This window comes from Budorcas taxicolor, chromosome 23 (assembly GCF_023091745.1).
Source record: "Budorcas taxicolor isolate Tak-1 chromosome 23, Takin1.1, whole genome shotgun sequence".
Taxonomy (NCBI): Eukaryota; Metazoa; Chordata; class Mammalia; order Artiodactyla; family Bovidae; genus Budorcas; species Budorcas taxicolor.
Window position 1 is genome coordinate 36,972,865 of NC_068932.1, and position 22,247 is coordinate 36,995,111.

Below are 22,247 nucleotides of genomic sequence, written 5' to 3' on the forward strand. Positions count from 1 at the left end.
TGTGTGTACTCAGCACATCCAGAATGAGACCTCCTTTCTCCTCTTCCTTTACCCTCCTCATGGCTCCTGTCTTTCTGGTTTTCTCTCTCATTCTCCAAAACCCTCCATTTCCAGTGGTATCTGAGCCACGCAGATTCTATTTTCCACATTCACCATTGTTCTGTTTTAGACTTCCATTACCCTTCACCTCTTCTATTTCAAGTCTTTCCCTTGTCAAATCATCCTCGCTTTTACCCATTTGCTGCCAGGTTTAGTGAACATTTTATTACCTACTATATGCCAGATATTGTACTAGGCATTTTAGTATACATAATCTCATTTATCTACTGGTTCAGTTGGTAAAGAATCTGTCTGCAACTGCAAGAAACCTGGGTTCGATCCCCAGGTAGCTAAGTTCCCCTGGAGAAGGAAATGGAAACCCACTTCAGTATTCTTGCCTGGAGAATCCCACGGACAGAGGAGCTGGGCAGCCTACAGTCCATGGGATCACAAACAGTTGGAAATGACTGAGCAGTATTTGAGAGACAAAATACTTGTGAATGAGACAGATTTGGGGACTTTAAGATCCTCCTGCCAATAAGTGAAACAGCTAAGACTCAAAGTGAGAGCCAAGTCTGTTTAAATCAAGATTGTGCTGACATCAGTTTCATTCTAAAAGCCTCCGTAACTACTGTCTGGGAGTTAAGTCAAATTTAACATGATCCCACTGCTTTTACTCTTGTTTTGCATGATCTACCTGCATTACCAAATTCTTTAGCCAACCTGGATGACTCAATGCATGCTCACTCACTCAGTTGCTTCAGTTGTGTCCGACTCTCTGTGACCCTATGGACTGTAACCCACAAGGCTCCTCTGTCCATGGGATCCTCCCATGAATACTGGGAGTGGGTTGCAAGAACACTGGAGTGGATTGCCATGCTCTCCTCCAGGGGATCTTCCTGATCCAGGGATTGAACCCAAGTCTTTTTATGTCTCCTGCAGTGGCAGGCGGGTTTTTCTTTTTTTTTTTTAGCCACTAGTGCTATCTGGGAAGCCCCCAATGTATCCTGCTGCTGCTGCTGCTGCTAAGTCGCTTCAGTCGTGTCCAACTCTGTGCGACCCCATAGACAGCAGCCCACCAGGCTCCGCCGTCCCTGGGATTCTCCAGGCAAGAACACTGGAGTGGGTTGCCATTTCCTTCTCCACAATGTATCCTAAACATGCTCAAACATTCATACTATTTATTTGAATTTACCCCATGTTTTCCACCCTTAAATGCCCTCCCTATTACATTTCAAAATCCTACATATACTGTGAGGCTTGGCTCAAATGTCACCTCAAAATATTCTTTCCTGGTTTTCCCAAAAGAAAGCTATCTACCCTCCAATGGAACCTTATTATACTTTATCATGAAACTCTCTTAGAGCATTCATGTGCTAACAGGAATATTGATGCTCATCATGTTGTTGCTGTTCAGTTGCCAAGTGGCATCCGACTCTTTGTGACCTCATGGACTGCAGCAGCCAGGCTCCCCTGTCCTTCACTATCTCCTAGAGTTTGCTCAAATTCATGTCCATTAAGTCAGTGATGATATCTAACCATGTCATTCTCTGCTGCCCCCTTCTCTTTTTGCCTTCCATCTTTCCTAGCATCAGGGTCTTTCCCAATGAGTCGGCTCTTTGCACCAGGTGGCTAAAGTATTGGAGCTTTAGCATCAGTCCTTCCAATGAACATTCAGGTATGCTCATTATATTGCTGATCTTATTTCCTCCTCCTTGAAGTAAAGGACCACATTCTCATCGCCTTGCACCTCATGCTCAGTTTCCTCTTTCTCATACTCAATGCTTTATACTGACTTGATTTGGAGATACTTCTGTATTTTAACCTAAGTTCTATTCTTTTCACAGGATTTCACAATCATATTAAACACAGAAAACATGAGACAGAAAACTGCATCCTTCATTTCTAACCAAGATGAACTTAAGAGTGGAAATGCTAAATAGGATTTACTCCTAAAGCTCAAAGGTATTTAGTTTATTTAAGAAGCCAAATTACAGAGGGTTATATATGGTTAAAATTCCAGAGTCCCTATTGAATTCATAAATATTATAAAATGGAACTAAAGCAGAGTTTTCATAAAAACTGACATTTTCAAAAAAGCTTTATTTGTTTTAATCTTTCTCTTCCTTTCAACAAGATTAAGACTGTAAATGGCAAATGGTTAAACAGGAGCACCAAAAAATACCATCTGCAAGGCATCTGGCCTTAAACAAACACACCGAAATGCCAACTCTGAAGTATCTAGCTTAATGTGCTTATAAACTTGTCTCTTATGTTCTTACTTAAAATCACAGTTCTTTAAGGAGCTCTTTTCAACCGTTTGTGTGTACACACAATTCAGGGACGAATACTATTCAGCATGAACTTCTAAAACTCTCCAAAACTAAGAAAGAAGTGAGGCAAGTAAAATTTTAGATCCCAGTCATTTTATTTCAGGATATGTTGAATTACACACATTGGGTAAAAAGTTCTGATATTTTCAATAATGCCATTATACTTTTATGTGCCACATGTGTAAATTCCTCACTCTAAAAACTAGGCCTCTTGAATACTGAGCCATAAATCTCATTTTGTGGTTATCCTTAACCTAAATATTTTTATTTGCTTAAAACATACATCAGAGATAGACTTGAAGGGAGAAAGGGGACAGAAATGTGACTAAGCCATGCTGAAAGTTTGGAAGAAACACTGTGGGATCTAAATTTTACTAGCCTTACTTCCCTTTAAGTTGTGGGGAGTTTTAGAAGCTCTTGCTGAACACAGGGAGGAATTATAATATTATTAGCAGAGGCTAGAGGCTGGAGCATCAAGCAGATTTTTCCACCAGAAGGTACAAGTGTAGTGAGTTTGTGTCCTGTGAGAAGTATGGAGCCATGAAGGCCACCAATCCTCCTCGTCCCCTCCCAGGACATTCACAGAACAACTGCAACACGCCAGGAATTCTAATAGGTGTAGGACACATAGTGTAAATAGAATAGAATATATTTATGCTCCTGCAAGGTCTATCAGCAAGTACGTAGTGTGCAGTATTACCAAAGACTTTTTAAGTACCCTTCTTTCAGCAGGGCTATGAGATTTCCTTCACAGACCTACAGACTTAGTTCCTTGACTCCGTAAATTTGATCATTCTATTGTTTACTTTTTATATTTATATTTTTCCATTAATCATTCACCCACATTTGTCTTTTCAGCTGAAGAACATTAATTTTTTCCCATCCATTTATCTTTATATGGCTGCCTCACTTCCATGTAAACTTTAGTTCTTTCTCCCTAGCTTATCTAGCAAATATAAATTTGTAGTATTATAGAAAACAGAAATGTACAAACAACTTATTCTGAGAATTTCACAGCTTTAAAATAAGCATATTCACTTTGCGACACTCACTCTCACTCTAATGAAAAGCTGTCTTGTTTTGGAGGTACAATGATATAACTATCTATTTCTTTAGGGAACCTAGATTTCACATATTTTAGGCACAGTTTGGAATTCTTTCTTACACATTTGTCCTGAGAGTGCATTCTCAATTTTGTACCTCTTAACGGGGCACATTCTAGAAGTTTAATGATATGTGCAAAGCTGAGTTGCTTTCTCTACATTTGTGTTGTTGGATATGGTCACATGTGGTTGAGCACTTGAAATGTGGCTAGGATGAATTGTGAATCGTTGTAATTGTAAAATATGCACCACATTTCAAAGACTATAAAAAAACAGTCTCCTTAAATTTTATGTTATGCGGAAATGACAATGTTTTAGGTTTATGGGTCCAATAAAAGATGACTAAAATTGTTTACTGGCTAATTTCTACTTTGTCAAACGTGACTACAAGAACATTTAAAATTACTTAAGTGGCATCCATTTTATTTCTATTGGAGAGTGCTATTTTATTTTAGATCATTTGTGAAAACTCATCAAAGTCCTGAATTCAATCATCCAGGATATTACATCTGGTTATTTTTATCCTGTTTCCCCTTATCCTTAAGGCAAATCTGTGACAAAATATTCTCCTAGTAATTAGATGATTTGGGAACCTACAGTATGGATATTCATCAAAAGCTTTTTGAAAGTTGAGAATGCATTTACTGTTTCCATTCCTTTTATATGTTTGTTTAACATCTTCACACTAGACAGGAAAGATCTCCATATACACTGATTTTCTCCCAAATGACTAGCTTCCTTCTCCAAATGCTTCCTGTATTCAGTGGGCCTAACCTTCACTCTGGAAGTAGAGGAAGAATCATTCAGTTCAGTCGCTCAGTCGTGTCCGACTCTTTGCGTCTCCATGGACTGCAGTACACCAGGCATCCCTGTCCATCACCAACTCCCGGAATTTATTCAAACTCATGCCCACAGAGTCGATGATGTCATCCAACCATCTCATCCTTTGTCGTCCACTTTTCCTCCCGCCTTCAATCTTTCCCAGCATCAGGGTCTTTTCTAATGAGCCAATTCTTCACATCAGGTGGCCAAAGTATTGGAGTTTAAGCTTCAACATCAGTCCTGCCAATGAATATTCAGGACTGATTTCCTTTAGGATGGACTGGTTGGATCTCCTTGCTGTCCAACGGACTCTCAAGAGTCTTCTCCAACACCACAGTTCAAAAGCATCAATTCTTCAGCGCTCAGTTTTCTTTATAGTTCAACTCTCACATCCGTACATGACTACTGGAAAAACCATAGTCTTGACTAGATGGACCTTTGTTGGCAAAGTAATGTCTCTGCTTTTGAATATGCCATCTAGGTTGATCATAACTTTTCTTCCAAGGAGTAAGACTCTTCATTTCATGGCTGCAGTCACCATCTGCAGTGATTTTGGAGCCCCTCAAGGTAAGGTCTGGGACAGTTTTCCCATCTATTTGCCATAAAGTGATGGGACCAGATCCCATGATCTTACTTTTCTGAATGGTGAGTTTTAAGCCAACTTTTTCACTCTCCTCTTTTACTTTCATCAAGAGGCTCTTTAGTGCTTCTTCACTTTCTGCCATAAGGGTGGTACCATCTGCATATCTGAAGTTATTGATGTCTCTCCCACCAATCTTAATTCCAGCTTGTGCTTCATCCAGCCCAGCGTTTCTCATGATGTACTCTGCATATAAGTTAAATAAGCAGGGTGACAATATACAGCCTTGATGTACTCCTTTCCCTATTTGGAACCAGTCTGTTGTTCCATGTCCATTTGTAACTGTTGCTTCCTGACCTGCATACAGATTTCTCAAGAGGCAGATCAGGTGGTCTGGTATTCCCATTTCTTTCAGAATTTTCTATAGTTTATTGTGAGCCACACAGTCAAAGGCTTTGGGATAGTCAATAAAGCAGAAATAGATGTTTTTCTGGAACTCTCTTGCTTTTTCAATAATCCAACAGATGCTGGCAATTTGATCTCTGGTTCCTCTGCGTTTTCTAAATCCAGCTTGAATATCTGTAAGTTCACAGTTCACGTACTGTTGAAGTCCGGCTTGGAGAATTTTGAGCGTTACTTTACTAGCTTGTGAGATAAGTGCAATTGTGCAGTAGTTTGAGCATTCCTTGGCACTGCCTTTCTTTGGGATTGGAATGAATACTGACCGTTTCCAGTCCTGTGGCCACTGCTGAGATTTCCAAATTTGCTGGCATATTGAGTGCAGCACTTTCACAGCATCATCTTTTAGGATTTGAAATAGCTCAACTGGTATTCCATCACCTCCACTAGCTTTGTTCGTAATGATGCTTTCTAAGGCCCACTTGACTTCACATTCCAGGATGTCTGGCTCTAGGTGAGTGATCACACCATTGTGGTTATCTGAGTCATGAAGATCTTTTTTTGTACAGTTCTTCTGTGTATTCTTGCCACCTCTTCTTAATCTTATGCTTCTGTTCAGATCAGTTCAGTTCAGTCGCTCAGTCATGTCCGACTCTTTGTGACCCCATGAATAACAGCACGCCAGGCTTCCCTGTCCATCACCAACTCCCGGAGTTCACTCAAACTCATGTCCATTGAGTTGGTGATGCCATCCAGCCATCTCATCCTCTGTCGTCCCCTTCTCCTCCTGCCCCCAATCCCTCCCAGCATCAGGGTCTTTTCCAATGAGTCAACACTTCGCATGAGGTGGCCAAAGTATTGGAGTTTCAGCTTCAGCATCAGTCCTTCCAATCAACACCCAGGACTGATCTCCTTTAGGATGGACTGGTTGGATCTCCTTGCTTCTGTTAGGTCCATACATTTCTGTCCTTTATTGTGCCCATCTCTGCATGAAATGTTCCCTTGGTATCTCTAATTTTCTTGAAGAGATCTCTAGTTTTTCCCATTCTATTGCTGTCCTCTATTTCTTTGCACTGATCACTGAGGAAGGCTTTCTTATCTCTCCTTGCTATTCTTTGAAACTGTGCTATCAAATGGGTATATCTTTCCTTTTCTCCTTTGTTTTTTGCTTCTCTTCTTTTCACAGCTATTTGTAAGGCCTCCTCAGACAGCCATTTTGCTTTTTTGCATTTCTTTTTCTTGGAGATAGTCTTGATCACTGTCTCCTGTATAATGTCACAAACTTCCATCCATAGTTTTTCAGGCACTGTATCAGATTTAATCCCTTGAATCTATTTGTCACTTCCACTGTATAATCGTAAGGGATTTGATTTAGGTCATATCTGAATGGTCTAGTGGTTTTCCCTACTTTCTTCAATTTAAGTCTGAATCTGGCAATTAGGAGTTCATGATCTGAGCCACAGTCAGCTCCCGGTCTTGTTTTTGCTGACTGTATAGAGCCTCTCCATCTTTGGCTGCAAATAATATAATCTGATATCAGTGTTGACCATCTGGTGATATCCATGTGTAGAGTCTTCTCTTGTGTTGTCAGAAGAGGGTGTTTGCTATGACCAGTGCGTTCTCTTGGCAAAACTCTATTAGCCTTTGCCCTGCTTCATTCTGTACTCCAAGGCCAAATTTGCCTGTTACTCCAGGTATCCCTTAACTTCCTACTTTTGCATTCCAGTCCCCCATGATAAAAAAGGACATCTTCTTTGGGTGTTAGATCTAAAAGCTCTTGTAGGTCTTCACAGAACTGTTCAACTTCAGCTTCTTCAGCATTACTACTCAGGGCACAGACTTGGATTACCGTGATACTGAATGGTTTGCCTTGGAAACGAACAGAGATCATTCTGTTGTTTTTGAGATTACATCCAAGTACTGCATTTTGGGCTCTTTGGTTGACTTCTAAGGGATTCTTGCCCATAGTAGTAGATATAATGGGCATCTGAGTTAAATTCACCCGTTGCAGTCCATCTTAGTTCACTGATTCCTAGAATGTCGATGTTCACTCTTGCCATCTCCTGTTTGACCACTTTTAATTTGTGTTGATTCGTGGAACTAACATTCCAGATTCCTATGCAATATTGCTCTTTACAGCATTGGACTTTGTTTCTATCACCAATCACATCCCCAAGTGGGTGTTGTTTTTGCTTTGGCTCTGTCTCTTCATTCTTTCTGGAGATATTTCTCCACTGATCTCCAGTAGCAGACTCATTGGACTCTATATTAACGCAGATTATCAAGCTCGATCTTTGGCAATTAAACATGGTTGACCTGATTATGAAGGCTCTTCCACTCAACTTCCATCTCTCCACAGTCTCAAAGCTCTCCTTGCCTCTGGTCTAAAATAATCCCACTAACACCACTCCCAAACTGTCTCCTAATTATCAGACTACCACACACAGTCTAACTTTTGTTAAGAGGTAGTGGGATTTGAGGGAACAAGAACAGATCCTATGGGCAAAAAGACTTTGGTTCTTTATATATGGTAAAAGAATCCAGTATTTCGTAGACTCTTAAGTATTACTTATGTGACATATTTGGTTTACATGTTTCTTTTCCTACACTGATAGTTCTTAGAAAGTAGGCATCATCTCATCGAATGTTTCTCTAATTCCAGTCAAAGTCAAAGTTGCTCAGTCGTGTCCAACTTTTTGAGACCCTATGGACTATACAGTCCATGGAATTCTCGAGGCCAGAATACTGGAGTGGGTATTTCCCTTCTCCAGGGGATCTTCCCAACCCAGGGATAGAACCCAAGTGTCTTGCATTGCAGGCATTATTTTTTACCAGCTGAGTCACAAGGGAAACCCAAGAATACTGGAGTGGGTAGCCTATTCCTTCTCCAGTGGATCTTCTTGACCCAGGAATCGAACTGGGGGTCTAATTCTGAGAGTAGGTTAAAAGAAAATGGAAGGGAATCTGATATAAATTATTTATCTCTCAGAATCAAATCCTTTCAAAAAAATGAGGTTTTGATAGGGAAGCGGTAGTAGAGAGAAGGAAAAGTACCAATCAAGTAAAACAAAAAGATAAAGTCTAGACTCTAGATGACTTCTTCTGACTTCATGATTCTGGAGGTGCCTGATCCTATCTAAAGCCCTTCTTAGAGCAGTGGCCAGTTTCAAGTTGCCAGCTGACAACACATAACCCTCTAAAAGGAATACATTCGTTCTGATTAAGAGTTTCAAATTATTACTTATGGACTCTCCCCAAGTGGTTAGCTGAACGCTTTTCAGGAATTTATTACTTCTTATTTTTCAGACAAATCTGAAATGTTATTACATCTCCTAATGTCTTTAATGGTTCTCTCTGGCATCTACATACTGGGCTACATAAGTGCTTAATAAGACATTAAGTGCTTTTGCTTTTCATACTGAACACGTGACTGTAACAGTAGCTCTCTTTTGTCCACCTACTATATATTGATATTCTTTCTGTTTGATAGTGACATATTTATGTGGATGGACTGCCTTAACAGTTATTTAGATTTTTAGCCTTCTATCTCTAATTAGAGAAGGGAAAACTTAAATCTTACAAGGGACAATTGCTATAAAGGGTCTCTGGGCATAGTCTGGTAGGCTGGAAGGAGAGGGAATAGGGCTAGTATCAAAAATGTACATTAAAAAGCTTGTTTTGAAAAATTAAAACTCCTTTTATATTTTTATTCAAAATGGAGAACAAGGGAAAGCTAGACTGAACAGCCAGGTGCCAAAAGGCCCACACTGCTTTTCCCTCAACCCCAGAATTTCCACATTCAGAGGTTCCACAGCTCATTTTCATGGTGCCTTCTCTTCTCCCCAAATGGCCTCAAGAATTTCACGTTGCACCAAGAATGAAACAATGTTTGAAGACTCCAGTGGCAGTTTGGATAACTGATGGAAGAGAAGACATGGATGGCACAGACAGAATAGTTGAGAGAGAGTAAAAGAAAAGAGCATTTACAGATAACCTATCTTATGTCCAGCAGTAAGGGTAAAGCAGAGAAGGCAATGGCACCCCACTCCAGTACTCTTGCCTGGAAAATCCCATGGATGGAGGAGCCTGGTAGGCTGCAGTCCATGGGGTCGCCAAGAGTCGGACACGACTGAGCGACTTCACTTTCACTTTTCACTTTCATGCATTGGAGAAGGAAATGGCAACCCACTCCAGTATTCCTGCCTGGAGAATCCCAGAGACAGAGGAGCCTAGTGGGCTGCCGTCCATGGGGTTGCACAGAGTCAGACACGACTGAAATGACTTAGCAGCAGCAGCAGCAAGGGTAAAGCAAGTGGGTGGTCAAGGATGAGTGAACTCCAATTCTGGGAGGGTCGCACTCAAGATCTCTCCTTCTTTAAAACCATGTGTGTCTAAGCAACATTTATGAGATCTGTTTGCTTTACCATGCACACAATAATGACTGTGATCAATATGTTTAATATGTGTATATGTTAAGTTGCTTCAGTCATGTCTGACTCTTTGCAACCCTATGGACCATAGCCTGCTTAGCTCCTCTGTCCATGGGATTCTGCAGGCAAGAATATCGGGGTGGGTTGCCATGCCCTTCTCCAGGAGATCTTCCCCACCCAGGGATCGAACCAGTGTGTCTTAGGTTTCCTGCATTGGCAGGTGGGTTCTTTATCACTAGCGCCACCTGCGAAGTCCCATGTTTAACAGATGTCAGGTTAACCGTATTGTCAATAGAGCTGAGCTATACTGTTGTCTTCATCGCTTCCTACTGAAATATCATCGCCTGAAACATTTTTAAAACCTGAAAACTCCTTAAATTTGTTCCTTAGTAAAAAAGCAAACTATCATCACCAAACCTGTATAGTGCAACAGACTGAAATAAATCATAAAGTGTCCTGTCTCTTTTGTGCAAGTAAATAAATTTTTAGTGCTAGTAAATACATTTTTAGTACTGACACTGTCATCACTTGCAAGATGATCCTGTAATTTATGTTTAAGCCTAATTTCCAATTTATTCCTCATTCTATCTCATGAGGAATCTTTACTTATTATTTTTAAAGAACAAACACTACCATAGAGTACTTCATTTACCCTATGAGCTCTTTTATTGTGCAAATAAGCTAACAAACAGGGCACCAAACTGAGTGTCTGAGTTTGATCCAAACTTTCCTCAGATTTCTAATAAGGTAGAAAGTAGGTTCTATGCAGGGTATTTATTAAATTATTCTTTTAAATTATTCTCTGACATCCCAATTTAAGAAAAATTTCACAAGACAATTAAGTTCTTTTCTTGCTTAAGCCACTAGTCATTAGATTTAGCTAGGACTTACAGCTATTGCATTACAACTGTTCCACTTCTACTCCCAGCTCCAACATCTGTGCAAATACCACAAATTCAAAACTTTCCATTTATTATTGATCTTACCCAACTTAAGAGCATAAGGTACATTACACTTTAAAAAAGGTTTGAAAAACTCTAAGGCATATTTAAAACATGTAATTAAGTTTCTTTCAAATACTTTTTTTAGCACACTTATTTTGAAATGATAGACTTATTTCTAGCCAAATTTGCAATGTATCTCAAATTATCAAATCCTATTCTGTAATGCTTTACGTAGTCTTGAGAAACACTGTGATTCTCCTCCCTAGAGTTATTAAATTCAGACACATTTGATTTAATGCCTGCAGACACTTAAGTGCTGCTGCCATTTTTGACACCAGATGTAATTACTAACCTAGAATTCCTTCCCCAAAACTACCTATGACATATGCTAAGATCTAAAATTATGACTCAAGATTAAAGTCTCAGTAACCTTTGCTACAAAATATTAAAGCTGTCTAATCTCATATCTTTGCAAGTATAATAAAGGAAACTGAAAATGCCAACAGCAATGGCAAATTAGGACCCTTTCATATCTAGACAAAACAATGCTGGTTTTCACGTATTTATATATTTGAGAACAAACTGTAAACCTGGCTATTTTCTCTGAGAAGTTGCTTCAAATTGTTTGAGATGTAACAAAGGAAAGGTGGCATGAACAACCACAAGAGAAAGGGGAGGTTTTCCTATAAAAAACTATTTTGACCCTGTCACTCAGTTTAGTTCAGTTCAGTCGTTCAGTCGTGTCCAGCTCTTTGCAGCCCTGTGGACTGCATTCCCATGTCCCAAATCCTAGCTCCCAATCACTTTCACATATTCAAACTCTGGGGGTCAGCCCATCCTCCCTTTTCAGCTTCATTTCTCCCTCCTGTCCCATACTCATTGAAATTACTCTATTCCAAAAGAATTTCACAGTGCTCAAGTTTTTTACATAAGAATGTTCACAACAATTACTACATAGAGAAGCTGGCAACAATTCAAAAGCCAAAGGGACATCTATAAAAATACCACATAACCGTTAAAAGTCAAAATTTTTGAAAGCATGGTAATATGTTTACATACCTGTTCAAAAAATTGAGAACTGTCTTTTTAAAAATGCTATGAAGAATAACAGATTATTCTAGAGATTCCAAAAAGTACCCTTACTACTACTGTGAAACAGCTAGGTAGTACAGTTCAAAAGCACTTATTCACCCGTATAATGAAGACAAAAGAGAGAGCTTTCTTAAATACTGGCTAAAAAATAATCATCACAGGATTAGTTATACTGCCACCAAGAGTTAAATGTGAACAGCTAAATATCTAACTTATTAAACACAACTTTAAACACACAATAATTTATTCCTGCAAAAAACTACTGATGTACTAAACAGATCTTACCTTAAAACAGACTAAAAGTAACTTTGGAGAGGTCTGGGGTTCCAAAAGCACTCTTGGAATTTTATTATTACTAAATCCATAATATCTCAGTATATGCAGTAAACTAAATAAACCTTTTTTTTTTTTCCCACAGTCTGAGGGTCCCTTTAGGACACTAACTTTTTTTTTCTTCTCAATTTCAGCCATAAAATTCTGGGATTCTATTTTCATTGTGTAACTTCATGGGCTTAATGAAATTTTGTAGACAATATCTTGAATAAATGCTCTAAAATCTTTAATAGACTACTAGATTTATGCAAATTCCAAGAAGCAAGACATAACTGCTACTAAAACTGCTATGCAGAACATTCAAAAACACCAACTCAACTTTGAAAACAAATTAGCTAATAACTAGTGACAATTTTTACTCATTTACGAACCCAAAGAACACAGACAAGTCCAAATAAAACATAATGAGATTAAAGCACTTTTTTTTTTAAATTATAGCACTTAAAATATTTTTTAAATGCTTTTACAGTTTTTTCAAACTCTTTGCAATTTAGGTGACAGCTTCTTTTGAGAGAGATCAAAAAAGGAACCAGAACTCCGAGTCCTTCACACACCAAAAGTAGGTCCCAAATCCATTCTCTTCTTTCCATTTCCTTGGCTACCACCTAGTTTAAGTAGCCAATGCCTCCCCTAAATGCCTCTTAACTGATCTGATTTCTCTGCAGGTTTACCCCTGTCCTCTTGTAATTCTTTCTCTGTGCAGGCAGACGAATATCAAACCTCTCCCGTAGGACAGCACAACAAAAACAGGGTCTCTTGTCTTGAGAGACAAGAGACTGTTTCCCCAGCAGCTAACACAGTGCCTGGTACCAAGTAAGTGTTCACAAAATATCCGATGAATGAGTGAATGAATGCTCTGAATGTACACACTTTTCAATGTTTTCAGAATTATTTCCCTCTGATCCCACAACTATGAAACAACTGAAGTTATAAAAAGAAAATTAGTCAGACAAGGTTTTTGATGCAAGCAAGCAATTAATATTATAGTTTTACGTGATTCATTTTGTTATGGATGCACTACAACAAAACAAATAAGAGCTGTTCATAATTATTTGCAAATGACTAAAAATAACTCAAGGATACAGAAATATTGAAAAAACACTTATAGAATATAAACTTTATACAGATGTAAAACTAAGCAAATATATCTTACCGTCTTAATAGAACTCCTTTGCTTTTCTTCCCAAACACCAGTACTCAGTTCAAGTGTGCAATGAATATTTGCTTCAGTGTCATATGATCCAAAAATAAGTAATCTGAAGTATAAAATAAAATATAGGGACTATTATACCAATTATATGTATTAAGCTTTTTCTTCCTGATCATTATACCAAAAATTAATAAATTACTCTGTTAACAGAGGAAAAAATTTAATTAAACACTTGGTACATGCTCTAGTGGAAAAGCGAAATAAAATGAAGAATCAGATGAAACTCTAGGACAAGCTGTTTTTAAGCAGCTTATTCAAAGAAAGTAGTATCTATTCATGAGGTAAAAAAATTGATCAGACATCTATACATAGTAGCAAATGCTATAGATTTTCAAATCAGGCTGTTGAATTTTAAAAATAAATTGCAAAGTGATGCATATATACAGTGTGATACCATCTCTGTAAAAATTAAACACACATAAAATAGTATAATATACTTGCTTATGAACACATACACACACCTTTCCATCCACTAATGTGACTTGGGCAAATTATTTAACTTCTCTAAACTCCTGTCTTCCTCTGGAAACTTCAGGCCAAAAACAGTAACTTACCTCTCAGAAGCAGCTGTTGTGAGAATAAGACAGTGCACATAAGGCATTTAGCATAGTGTTCAGCAAACAGTCTGGAGAAGGAAATGGCAGCCCACTCTAGTATTCTTGCCTGGAGAATTCCATGGACAGAGGAGCCTGTTGGCTATAGTCCACGGGGGTCTCAAAGAGTCAGACACGACTGAGTGACTAACACTTAGCGAACAGTCAGTGCTCAATATACGATTACTATTTCTATTACCTTGTAAAACAACTGTCACAGAATAACTGCACCACTTAATTTTACTGTTTAATATTTAGATCTAAAAAGGAAATCTTTAATCCAATCTTGAGATGATATAAAGCAGTTTTTCTTATTGAAGCAGAAAAAACTGTTACCCACATGTTCAACTTCCATATTACATATTTCCTAAGTCAGAATGTGAGTCTGCCAATGTGTTTTAGGAGTAAGTTTGCAAATAGCTTTAGCATTAACCACCATTTTGACTATTACTCTATTACTTTATCTCTACACAAAGATCATAGGGATAGGAGTGAGATAATGAAAGAAAAGTGGGTAAAAGACCTTAGAGTATTAAGAGAAAATTATGTCCTAAGGTTGGAGAACTGAAGAAAACCATGCTCATACCTCACAAACTGGTTTCATAAACTGAAAAGCCAGAATAAACTCATAGCAAAAAAGTCCCTAAATTTAAATAATTTTTAATCTTAAATGGAAATTTAAACTTACTGCCTAACAATTTATTGCCAAGAACATTAAAAATCTTCATAACTCAAAAATACTAGGCTTAAAAATTGAGAATTTTCATTCAGCAAAGCTCTGCTGCCACCATCTGTTCAAAAGAGCAAACTACCTGAAGGATTTACTGTCAATCCAGAGAAGGCTCTGCACCATCTGCTGCTGCTGCTGCTGCTGCTAAGTCGCTTCAGTCGTCTCTGACTGTGCGACCCCACAGACGGCAGCCCACCAGGCTCCCCCATCCCTGGGATTCTCTGGGCAAGAATACTGGAGTGGGTTGCCATCTCCTTCTCCAATGCATGAAAGTGAAAAGTGAAAGTGAAGTCGCTCAGTTGTGTCCGACTCTTAGCGACCCCATGGACTGTAGCCCACCAGGCTCCTCCGTCCATGGGATTTTCCAGGCAAGAGTACTGGAGTGGGTTGCCACTGCCTTTTCCAATGCACCACCTAGTACTCCCAAATTCTCAACAGGTATTACAGGATTCAGGAATGAGAAAGCATAATTCTTGCAATCCTTCCCTAAAACCATAAATCATTCTATATTTTTGACAACACTTGTTTTTAATTGTAAAAACATGTAATAAAAAGTAACCAAAAAGTAAGCCACAGAACTAAATATCTGATAAATAAATTCCTTTCTTGTTTCAGAAAATAAATTTCTGATAAGAAAACATAAAAGCAAACATTTGTGACCTTAATCAGGCAACAATTTCTTAAAACAGGAGAACAAAAAAAAAAAAAAAGGGTGAATGGAACTTTACTGAAATTAAAATTTTTCTCCTTCAAAGGATACCACCAAGTAAGCAAAGATAATCCACAGAATGTGCAAATCAGGTGTCTCATAAGGACCTAGTATAACCCAACTGAAAAATGGACAAAGAATATGAATAGACATTTATCCAAAGAAGATATGCGAAGAGCCAATCAGCACATGAAAATATGCTCAACATCATTAGTCATCAGGGAAATACAAATTAAAACCACAATGAGATATACTTCATACCCACTAGATGGCTAATTTAAAAAGAGAGACATATGGGTGAGGATATGGAGAACCTAGAATCCTCACACATTGCTGAAGGGGTTGGAAAATGATGTAGTCACTTGCTTCTTAAAAAGTTAACATAGAATTAACACATGACCCAGAAATTCTACTCCTAGATATATAATCCAGAAAAATAAAAGCATATATTCACATAAAAACTTGACATGAATGTCCATGATAGCATTAGTCACAACAGCCAAAAAGTGAAAACAACCCATATGTCCATGAGGTCATGAACAGGTAAATAAGATATGATATATGGCATATATACACAATGGAATATTATTTGGTAACAAAAGGCAATGAAGTGATGATACATGCTACAATAAGGATAAACCCTGAAAACAAGCTAAGTGAAAAAAGCCAGTCACAAAAGACCTCATACTGTATGGAATGTCTGCTGGTGCTGCTTGCTAAGGCTCTTCAGTCGTGTTCGACTCTGTGCAACCCCATAGACCGCAGCCCACCAGGCTCCCCCGTCCCTGGGATTCTCCAGGCAAGAACACTGGAGTGGGTTGCCATTTCCTTCTCCAATGCATGAAAGTGAAAAGTGAAAGGGAAGTCACTCAGTCGTGTCTGACTCTTAGCGACCCCATGGGCTGCAGCCCACCAGGCTCCTCCATGGGATTTTCCAGGCAAAAGAGTACTGGAGTGGGGTGCCATTGCCTTCTCTGATGGAATGTCTGGAAATAAGCAAATTTATAGAGGCAAAAGTAGCATCAAAGATCACTGATCATAGATCACCATAACAAATGTAATAATAATGAAAAAGTTTGAAATACTCTGAGGATTAACAAAATATGACGTAGACACAAAGTGAGCAAATGCTGTTGGAAAAAATGGTATTGACAGACTTGCTCAATGTAGGGTTGTCACTCAGTGTAGGGTTGTCACTCAGTGTACGGTTGTCACAAACCCTCAATTTCTAAATGTAATATTTATGAAATACAGTAAAGCAAGGTGCAGTAAAACAGGTATACTTGTGTATCCCTACTGCTATTTCATGTAGTAAAACGATTTTCATGCTTCTGGTATCTGAATAGCAAAAGAATTTGAGAAAATTAAGTACAAACCCAGATGACATAAAGCCAACACTGTGTTAAAATGCCAGACTCCAAAAAATATTTCAGTGTGATGTTGGCATGCTATACACTTACACATGATACCTTCCACAAAAGTGAACTGTGAAATGAACCGTGGTCAGAAAAATAAGAATTCAAAAGACTACTGGTTACATAAGGTCTGGGGGAAGAGAACTAGAGGGAATAGGAATTGACTGCTAATGAGTGTGGCGCTTCTGTGACAGGGACAAAAATGTTCTAAAATCAGACTGTGAGGATGGCTGTACCTTCTTCTCCCTCTGAAACAAGTGTCACTATTTCCCCTACTAGTCCTGGAGAGAGAAACTTTGTCTTGAACTTTATAACCTCTAATATTAGAAAATAACCAATACTTGACCAAATCAAAGTTCAATAAGATCATAACTCACCTAGACTCAAATTCTTAACACTCCTTGGCTTCTTCTACCTACACCCACCCACATATTCTGTCACTCACTAAATCCTGTCCTAGTTATACCATTTGTCCCTTTTCGTTTCTACTAATACATGTATTTCAAGAACTTACTTCCTCACTTTTAACCTATAATACCTCTTAATTTGTTTCTGGGCCTTCAATTTCTCTTACTATGCAATCCATACTATAAACAGCAATTTCTGAAAACAAGTGTTATCTTAATGTCACCTTCAGGTATCTTTAATAAGTTCATCAGAAGCACTTGATTGACAGTTATGGCATCATGGTGCAAAGAGAGGGGAAATTCAGATATAATACCCTTGGATTTTTATTTTTCTGCCCACAGTTCATTTCACAGTTCCCTTTTGCTGAAAGTATCATATTTAAGTATATAGCATGCCAACAGCACACTGAAATATTTTGGAGTCTGGCATTTTAACAGTGTTGGCTTTGTGCCATCTGGGTTTGTACCTAATTTTCTTAAGTTCTTTTGCTATTCAGATATCAGAAGCATGAAAATCGTTGTTTTACTACATGAAATAGCAGTAGAGGGATATACAAGCAAACCTGTTTTACCATGCCTTGCTTTACTGCTCTTTGCTTTATTTTATAAATATTACAATTTTTAGAAATTGAGGGTTTGTGACAACCTTGCATTGAGCAAGAAAGTCTATCAATACCATTTTTCCTACAGCATTTGCTCACTCTGTGTCTGTGTCACGTTTTGTTAATTCTCAGAGTATCTCAAATTTTTCATTATCATTATATTTGTTATGGTGATCTATGATGAATGATCCTTGATGCTATTATGTAATTATTTTGGAGCACCATGAAGAAGGCAAACTTATTTGACTTTTTAAAAATCTGTTAAGGTACCTTTTATTTCAGTTGAACAATGCAGTGATAGTTTCAAGCGGACAGAGAAGGGACTCAGCCATACATATACATGTATCCATTCTTCCCGAAACTCCCCTCCCATCCAGGCTGCCACCTAACACTGAGCAGAGTTCCATGTGCTAAACACAGTAGGTAACTGTTGATTATCTACTTTAAACATAGCAGTGTGTTCGGGTTCATCCAAAACTCCCTAAGTATCCCTTCCCCCTGGCAACCCTAAGTTCATTCTGCGAGTCTCTGTTTTGTTAAGTTCATGTCTCATTTCTTTTTAGATTCCACACATAAGGAATGTCACATGATATTTTTCCTTCTCTGACTTAATTCACTCAGTATGACAATCTCGAGGTCCATCCATGTTGATGCAAATGGCATGATTTCACTCTTTTTAATGGCTGAGTAATATTCCACTGAATATACGTACCACATCTTATTTCATTCCTCTGTCAATGGACATTTAAGTTGCTTCCATGTCTTGGCTACTGTAAATAGTGCTGCGCTGAACATGGGGGTGAATGTATCCTTTCACATCATGTTTTTCTCCAAGTATATGTTGGCGAGTGGGATTGCGGGGTCATATGGTAGCTCTATTTTTAGTTTTTTAAGGAACCTCCATTCTGTTCTCCATAGTGACTATACCAATTTACATTCCCACCAACAGTGTAGGAGAATTCCCTTCTTTCCACACCCTCTCTAGCATTTACTGTTTCAAACTCAATTGACTTTTGAAAATGACAACAAAGGATTTAGATTATTACATAAACTTTACTGATAAAACAGTGGCAGGATTTGAGAGCACTGACTCCAGTTTTGAAAAAAGTTCTGCTGTGAGCAAAATACTATCAAGCAGAACTGCATGCTACAGAGAAATCGTCTATGAAAGGAAGAGTCGATCAATGCAGCCAATTTCTCTGTTGTCTTACTTTAAGAAATTACCATGCCATCTCATCCTTCAGCAACCACCACACTTGCTAAGTCACGGGAGCCATCAACATGAAGGCAAGATTATCTACCAGCAAAGAGTTTATGACTCGCTGAAGGCTCATATGATGGTGAGCATCGTTTGGTAGTCAAGTCTTTTATAATTAAGGTATGTACATTTTTCTAGACATAATACTATCACACACTTAATAGACTACAGTCTAGTGTAAACATAACTTTCATATGTATTGGGGAACCAAAACATTCATGTGATTTGCTTTATCGTCATGTTGTGGTGCTCTGGAACTATGCCTATACAATTACAAAAGAAACAATACTATTTCCAACACAATAATCTTAGGGAAGAGGAAGCGGGGGGAGAAAAGAATACCTACATAAACCTAGGGCAAGTGAACTCCAAATTTAGCATCTTCTGAGAAGCCTGCTTCTAGTCAAAAGCAACCGAACTACAGGAAGATTACTTAATTATACCCCAGAGAAGTGTATAGAAACAAAGGGAAATCATTCAATTATTTTATTTTATTTATCTCTTACTGCTAGAGGAACTTAAACAGTTAAATAAATACAGGCATAGGCATAAGATCTCTAGGAATTCAGTTCATCTTGTAGAGTTATATGTCCAAATTCAGAGTTACAGACCATTATTGTTACAGTCTACATAGCTTTTAAAAAAAAACTCTAGGAATTATATTCAGCAACAGTGCCAAGTAATTCTTCTGTTTTTCAACAGCTCACTTTGAGTGGAAGTTTTCCCTTAAACAAAATTAAATATCTCATGTTTGAGCTAATTTCCTTTTATCTCTCCTCCAGCCTTTATATAAATGATGCTTCATTATTAATACACATTTCTATATCTCAAGATCTTCCTGAAAAGGTAATTTAAAAAATGACTTGCCTTCAAACAGATTTTTAAAAAAATTCCAAAATTTATATACTTCTAACACAATATGAAAAATTTAAGAATCAAAACTTTCTTCAGCAAGCTAAAGAAAAAAAAAGACTATGAAGATAGAATGAGTGAAGGATTTTGAAGTCAAACAAACTTAGCTTCAAATTCCAGCTATGTGATTTTAAGCAAGTAACTTGTGGATCTCAGTTCTTCATCTATAAAACAGATATATTACTAATCTCATGAAGATGTTCTGAGGACTGAAATAATGAATGCGAAGTGCCTACTATATATATATATATGTATATTGCAGATAATAAGTAAATGCTATTAACAACAATAAAGGTATCATGCCCCCAAATATATTCAAATTTAGCTAGATATTTTCTCTTTTGAAAAAAGATAAAACTGTCAAATATTAAAGTAAATACAGACTATAAGGTACATCTATTTACCAACTACTCAGAAGGGGAAAGTTAATATTTAAAATTATTTACTGCAGATAATTTTTTTTAAGTTACTGCTTGAGTCAAAAATAAACAAGTGAATGTACTCAAACTCAATCCTAAAATAAATGGAAGATTACAGACAAATGTAAGCTAGAATTATATCTTTGGTTTTAACTTTTTAAATAGCTCATGAATTTGAAATGAATTTCAAAACTCCATGTTAGTAGCCTTCTCCATGGAAGAACTAAGTACTTCACTATATAATATGGATATAACGCTACTTAAAAGTATTAATTACTTCTGCCAAATTTTTATTTCAGCTGCCTCTAATAAAAGAAACAAGATCAGCTAATTTTATTTCAAAATTGTTTAATCACATGATTAAACCCTTCCCTTTGCCTTATAAAAATCTAAGTAAATATATGTATTCCTGGTTCTAGAAGGACGGTGGTAGTGATAGCATGGTTCCAAAATCGTCCCATAAAAGCACAGAGAACAATCAGGAAAACAAAGGCAAAACCTGTCAACAACATCTACAACAAAACCAGGTGAACAGTACTTCAGGTGATAGTGGTAAAGTGGTCACACAAACTCTCCAACAGACTGCAGTATAAAAAGTGGATAAAAAGAATTGTAAAAACACATTTAAAGGCAATGAAAACCTTCCCAAAGCAGAGAGAAGCCAGAGGACAGTCTAATTTCAAAAAATTTCAAGAAGGAGTACAAATTACTAGCTTGGGGTTTACATAGCTCAGGGCTAGAGCTGCAGGAAAATGGTGGTATAGTTCATGCAGCAGAAAGTTGAAGCTTTATGGGTTTTAACTATCAGAGGATGGAGTGCAAAGCCGACAGAGCAGCTAGAAATTATGGAGTGACCCCTAGGAGCAAAGAAACCACTGAGAGGGTAAGTTCCATCTCTGCTCAAATCCTTGGCTGACTGCTATATACAGGAGGAGACTCTGGGACACCAGTCTAACACGGCAGCAGTGGGAAGACAAAACAGAGAGCGGAAACACGCTGCTGCTGGGAAGATGGAAAGGCGGGAAGGGTAAGGAGACGAGGACAGGAAAGCCAACTGCCCTCTAGAACATAACATCAATCATTCCAGAATATAACAGAATCCAGAGTTTCCACAACTCATTATTTCCAATGTCCAGTTTTCAAGAAGCAGCAGCAAGAAAAAGAAAAGCAAAGAAAAAAGACAAGGTCATGTCACAAGCATATAGGAGCCAGTTTGAAGAGGCTCCAAGAAGCTACATCTGAGAAAATTTAGGCACCAAAATAATTAAGCACGGTAAAGAATTATAACCATTGAAAAAAACAGGAATCCATGAGTGCATGCTGATAACAGATAATTACGGGATAAGGGAGAACTCTTGATAATAAAAGTAGAATGCCAAGGGCTATGGTTTTTCTGTATTTGTGTTAACATTAAAAAATTTTTTTAAATGATGTATTTTTGGAACCCAGTAAAACAAAACAACACTCTAAAAGGTGCTGAGAAAACAGAAGCTTTACAACACTGTAAGTATGACTCAGTGAAGAACTGACCTTAATTAGAACTTTTATCTATAATAAGGACAGGCTATCCTAAATATACTGCTTTAGAGTACAGAACTCTCACACGACAAAACTTTACAGGCTTTGCTTTCACTGACTATAATCTTAGCTTGTTTCTTAAAAATATCACTGGTTGCTAAAACCAGGAAAACAGTAGAGATGAGATGAGAAGAGGCCCACTACACTGTTTAATGTACAAAGATGTAGGGGCAAATCCCTTCTAGAATTTGACATCAGATTCTCTCCTCCCCTGAAAAGCAGGCATGGTTTATCAAGAGATTAAAAACTAAGAAACCTATCAAGTTTCCTTCTCCAGAAAACTGACCTCTTTTCTACAAGGCTGTTTTTTTTTGATCTAATTTATCTTCTATTTAACTG

General features: G+C 37.8%; 1 protein-coding gene across 1 annotated transcript in view; it reads right to left on the bottom strand.

Annotated features, from left to right (window-relative positions):
* PDZD8 (PDZ domain containing 8) overlaps nucleotides 1-22,247 on the bottom strand; it is a 76,890-nt gene that overhangs the window by 21,774 nt on the left and 32,869 nt on the right. Inside the window, exon 3 of the mRNA XM_052660692.1 lies at nucleotides 13,229-13,331. Within this exon, the coding sequence (XP_052516652.1) occupies nucleotides 13,229-13,331 (103 nt within the window). The remainder of the gene's footprint in view (nucleotides 1-13,228; nucleotides 13,332-22,247) is intronic.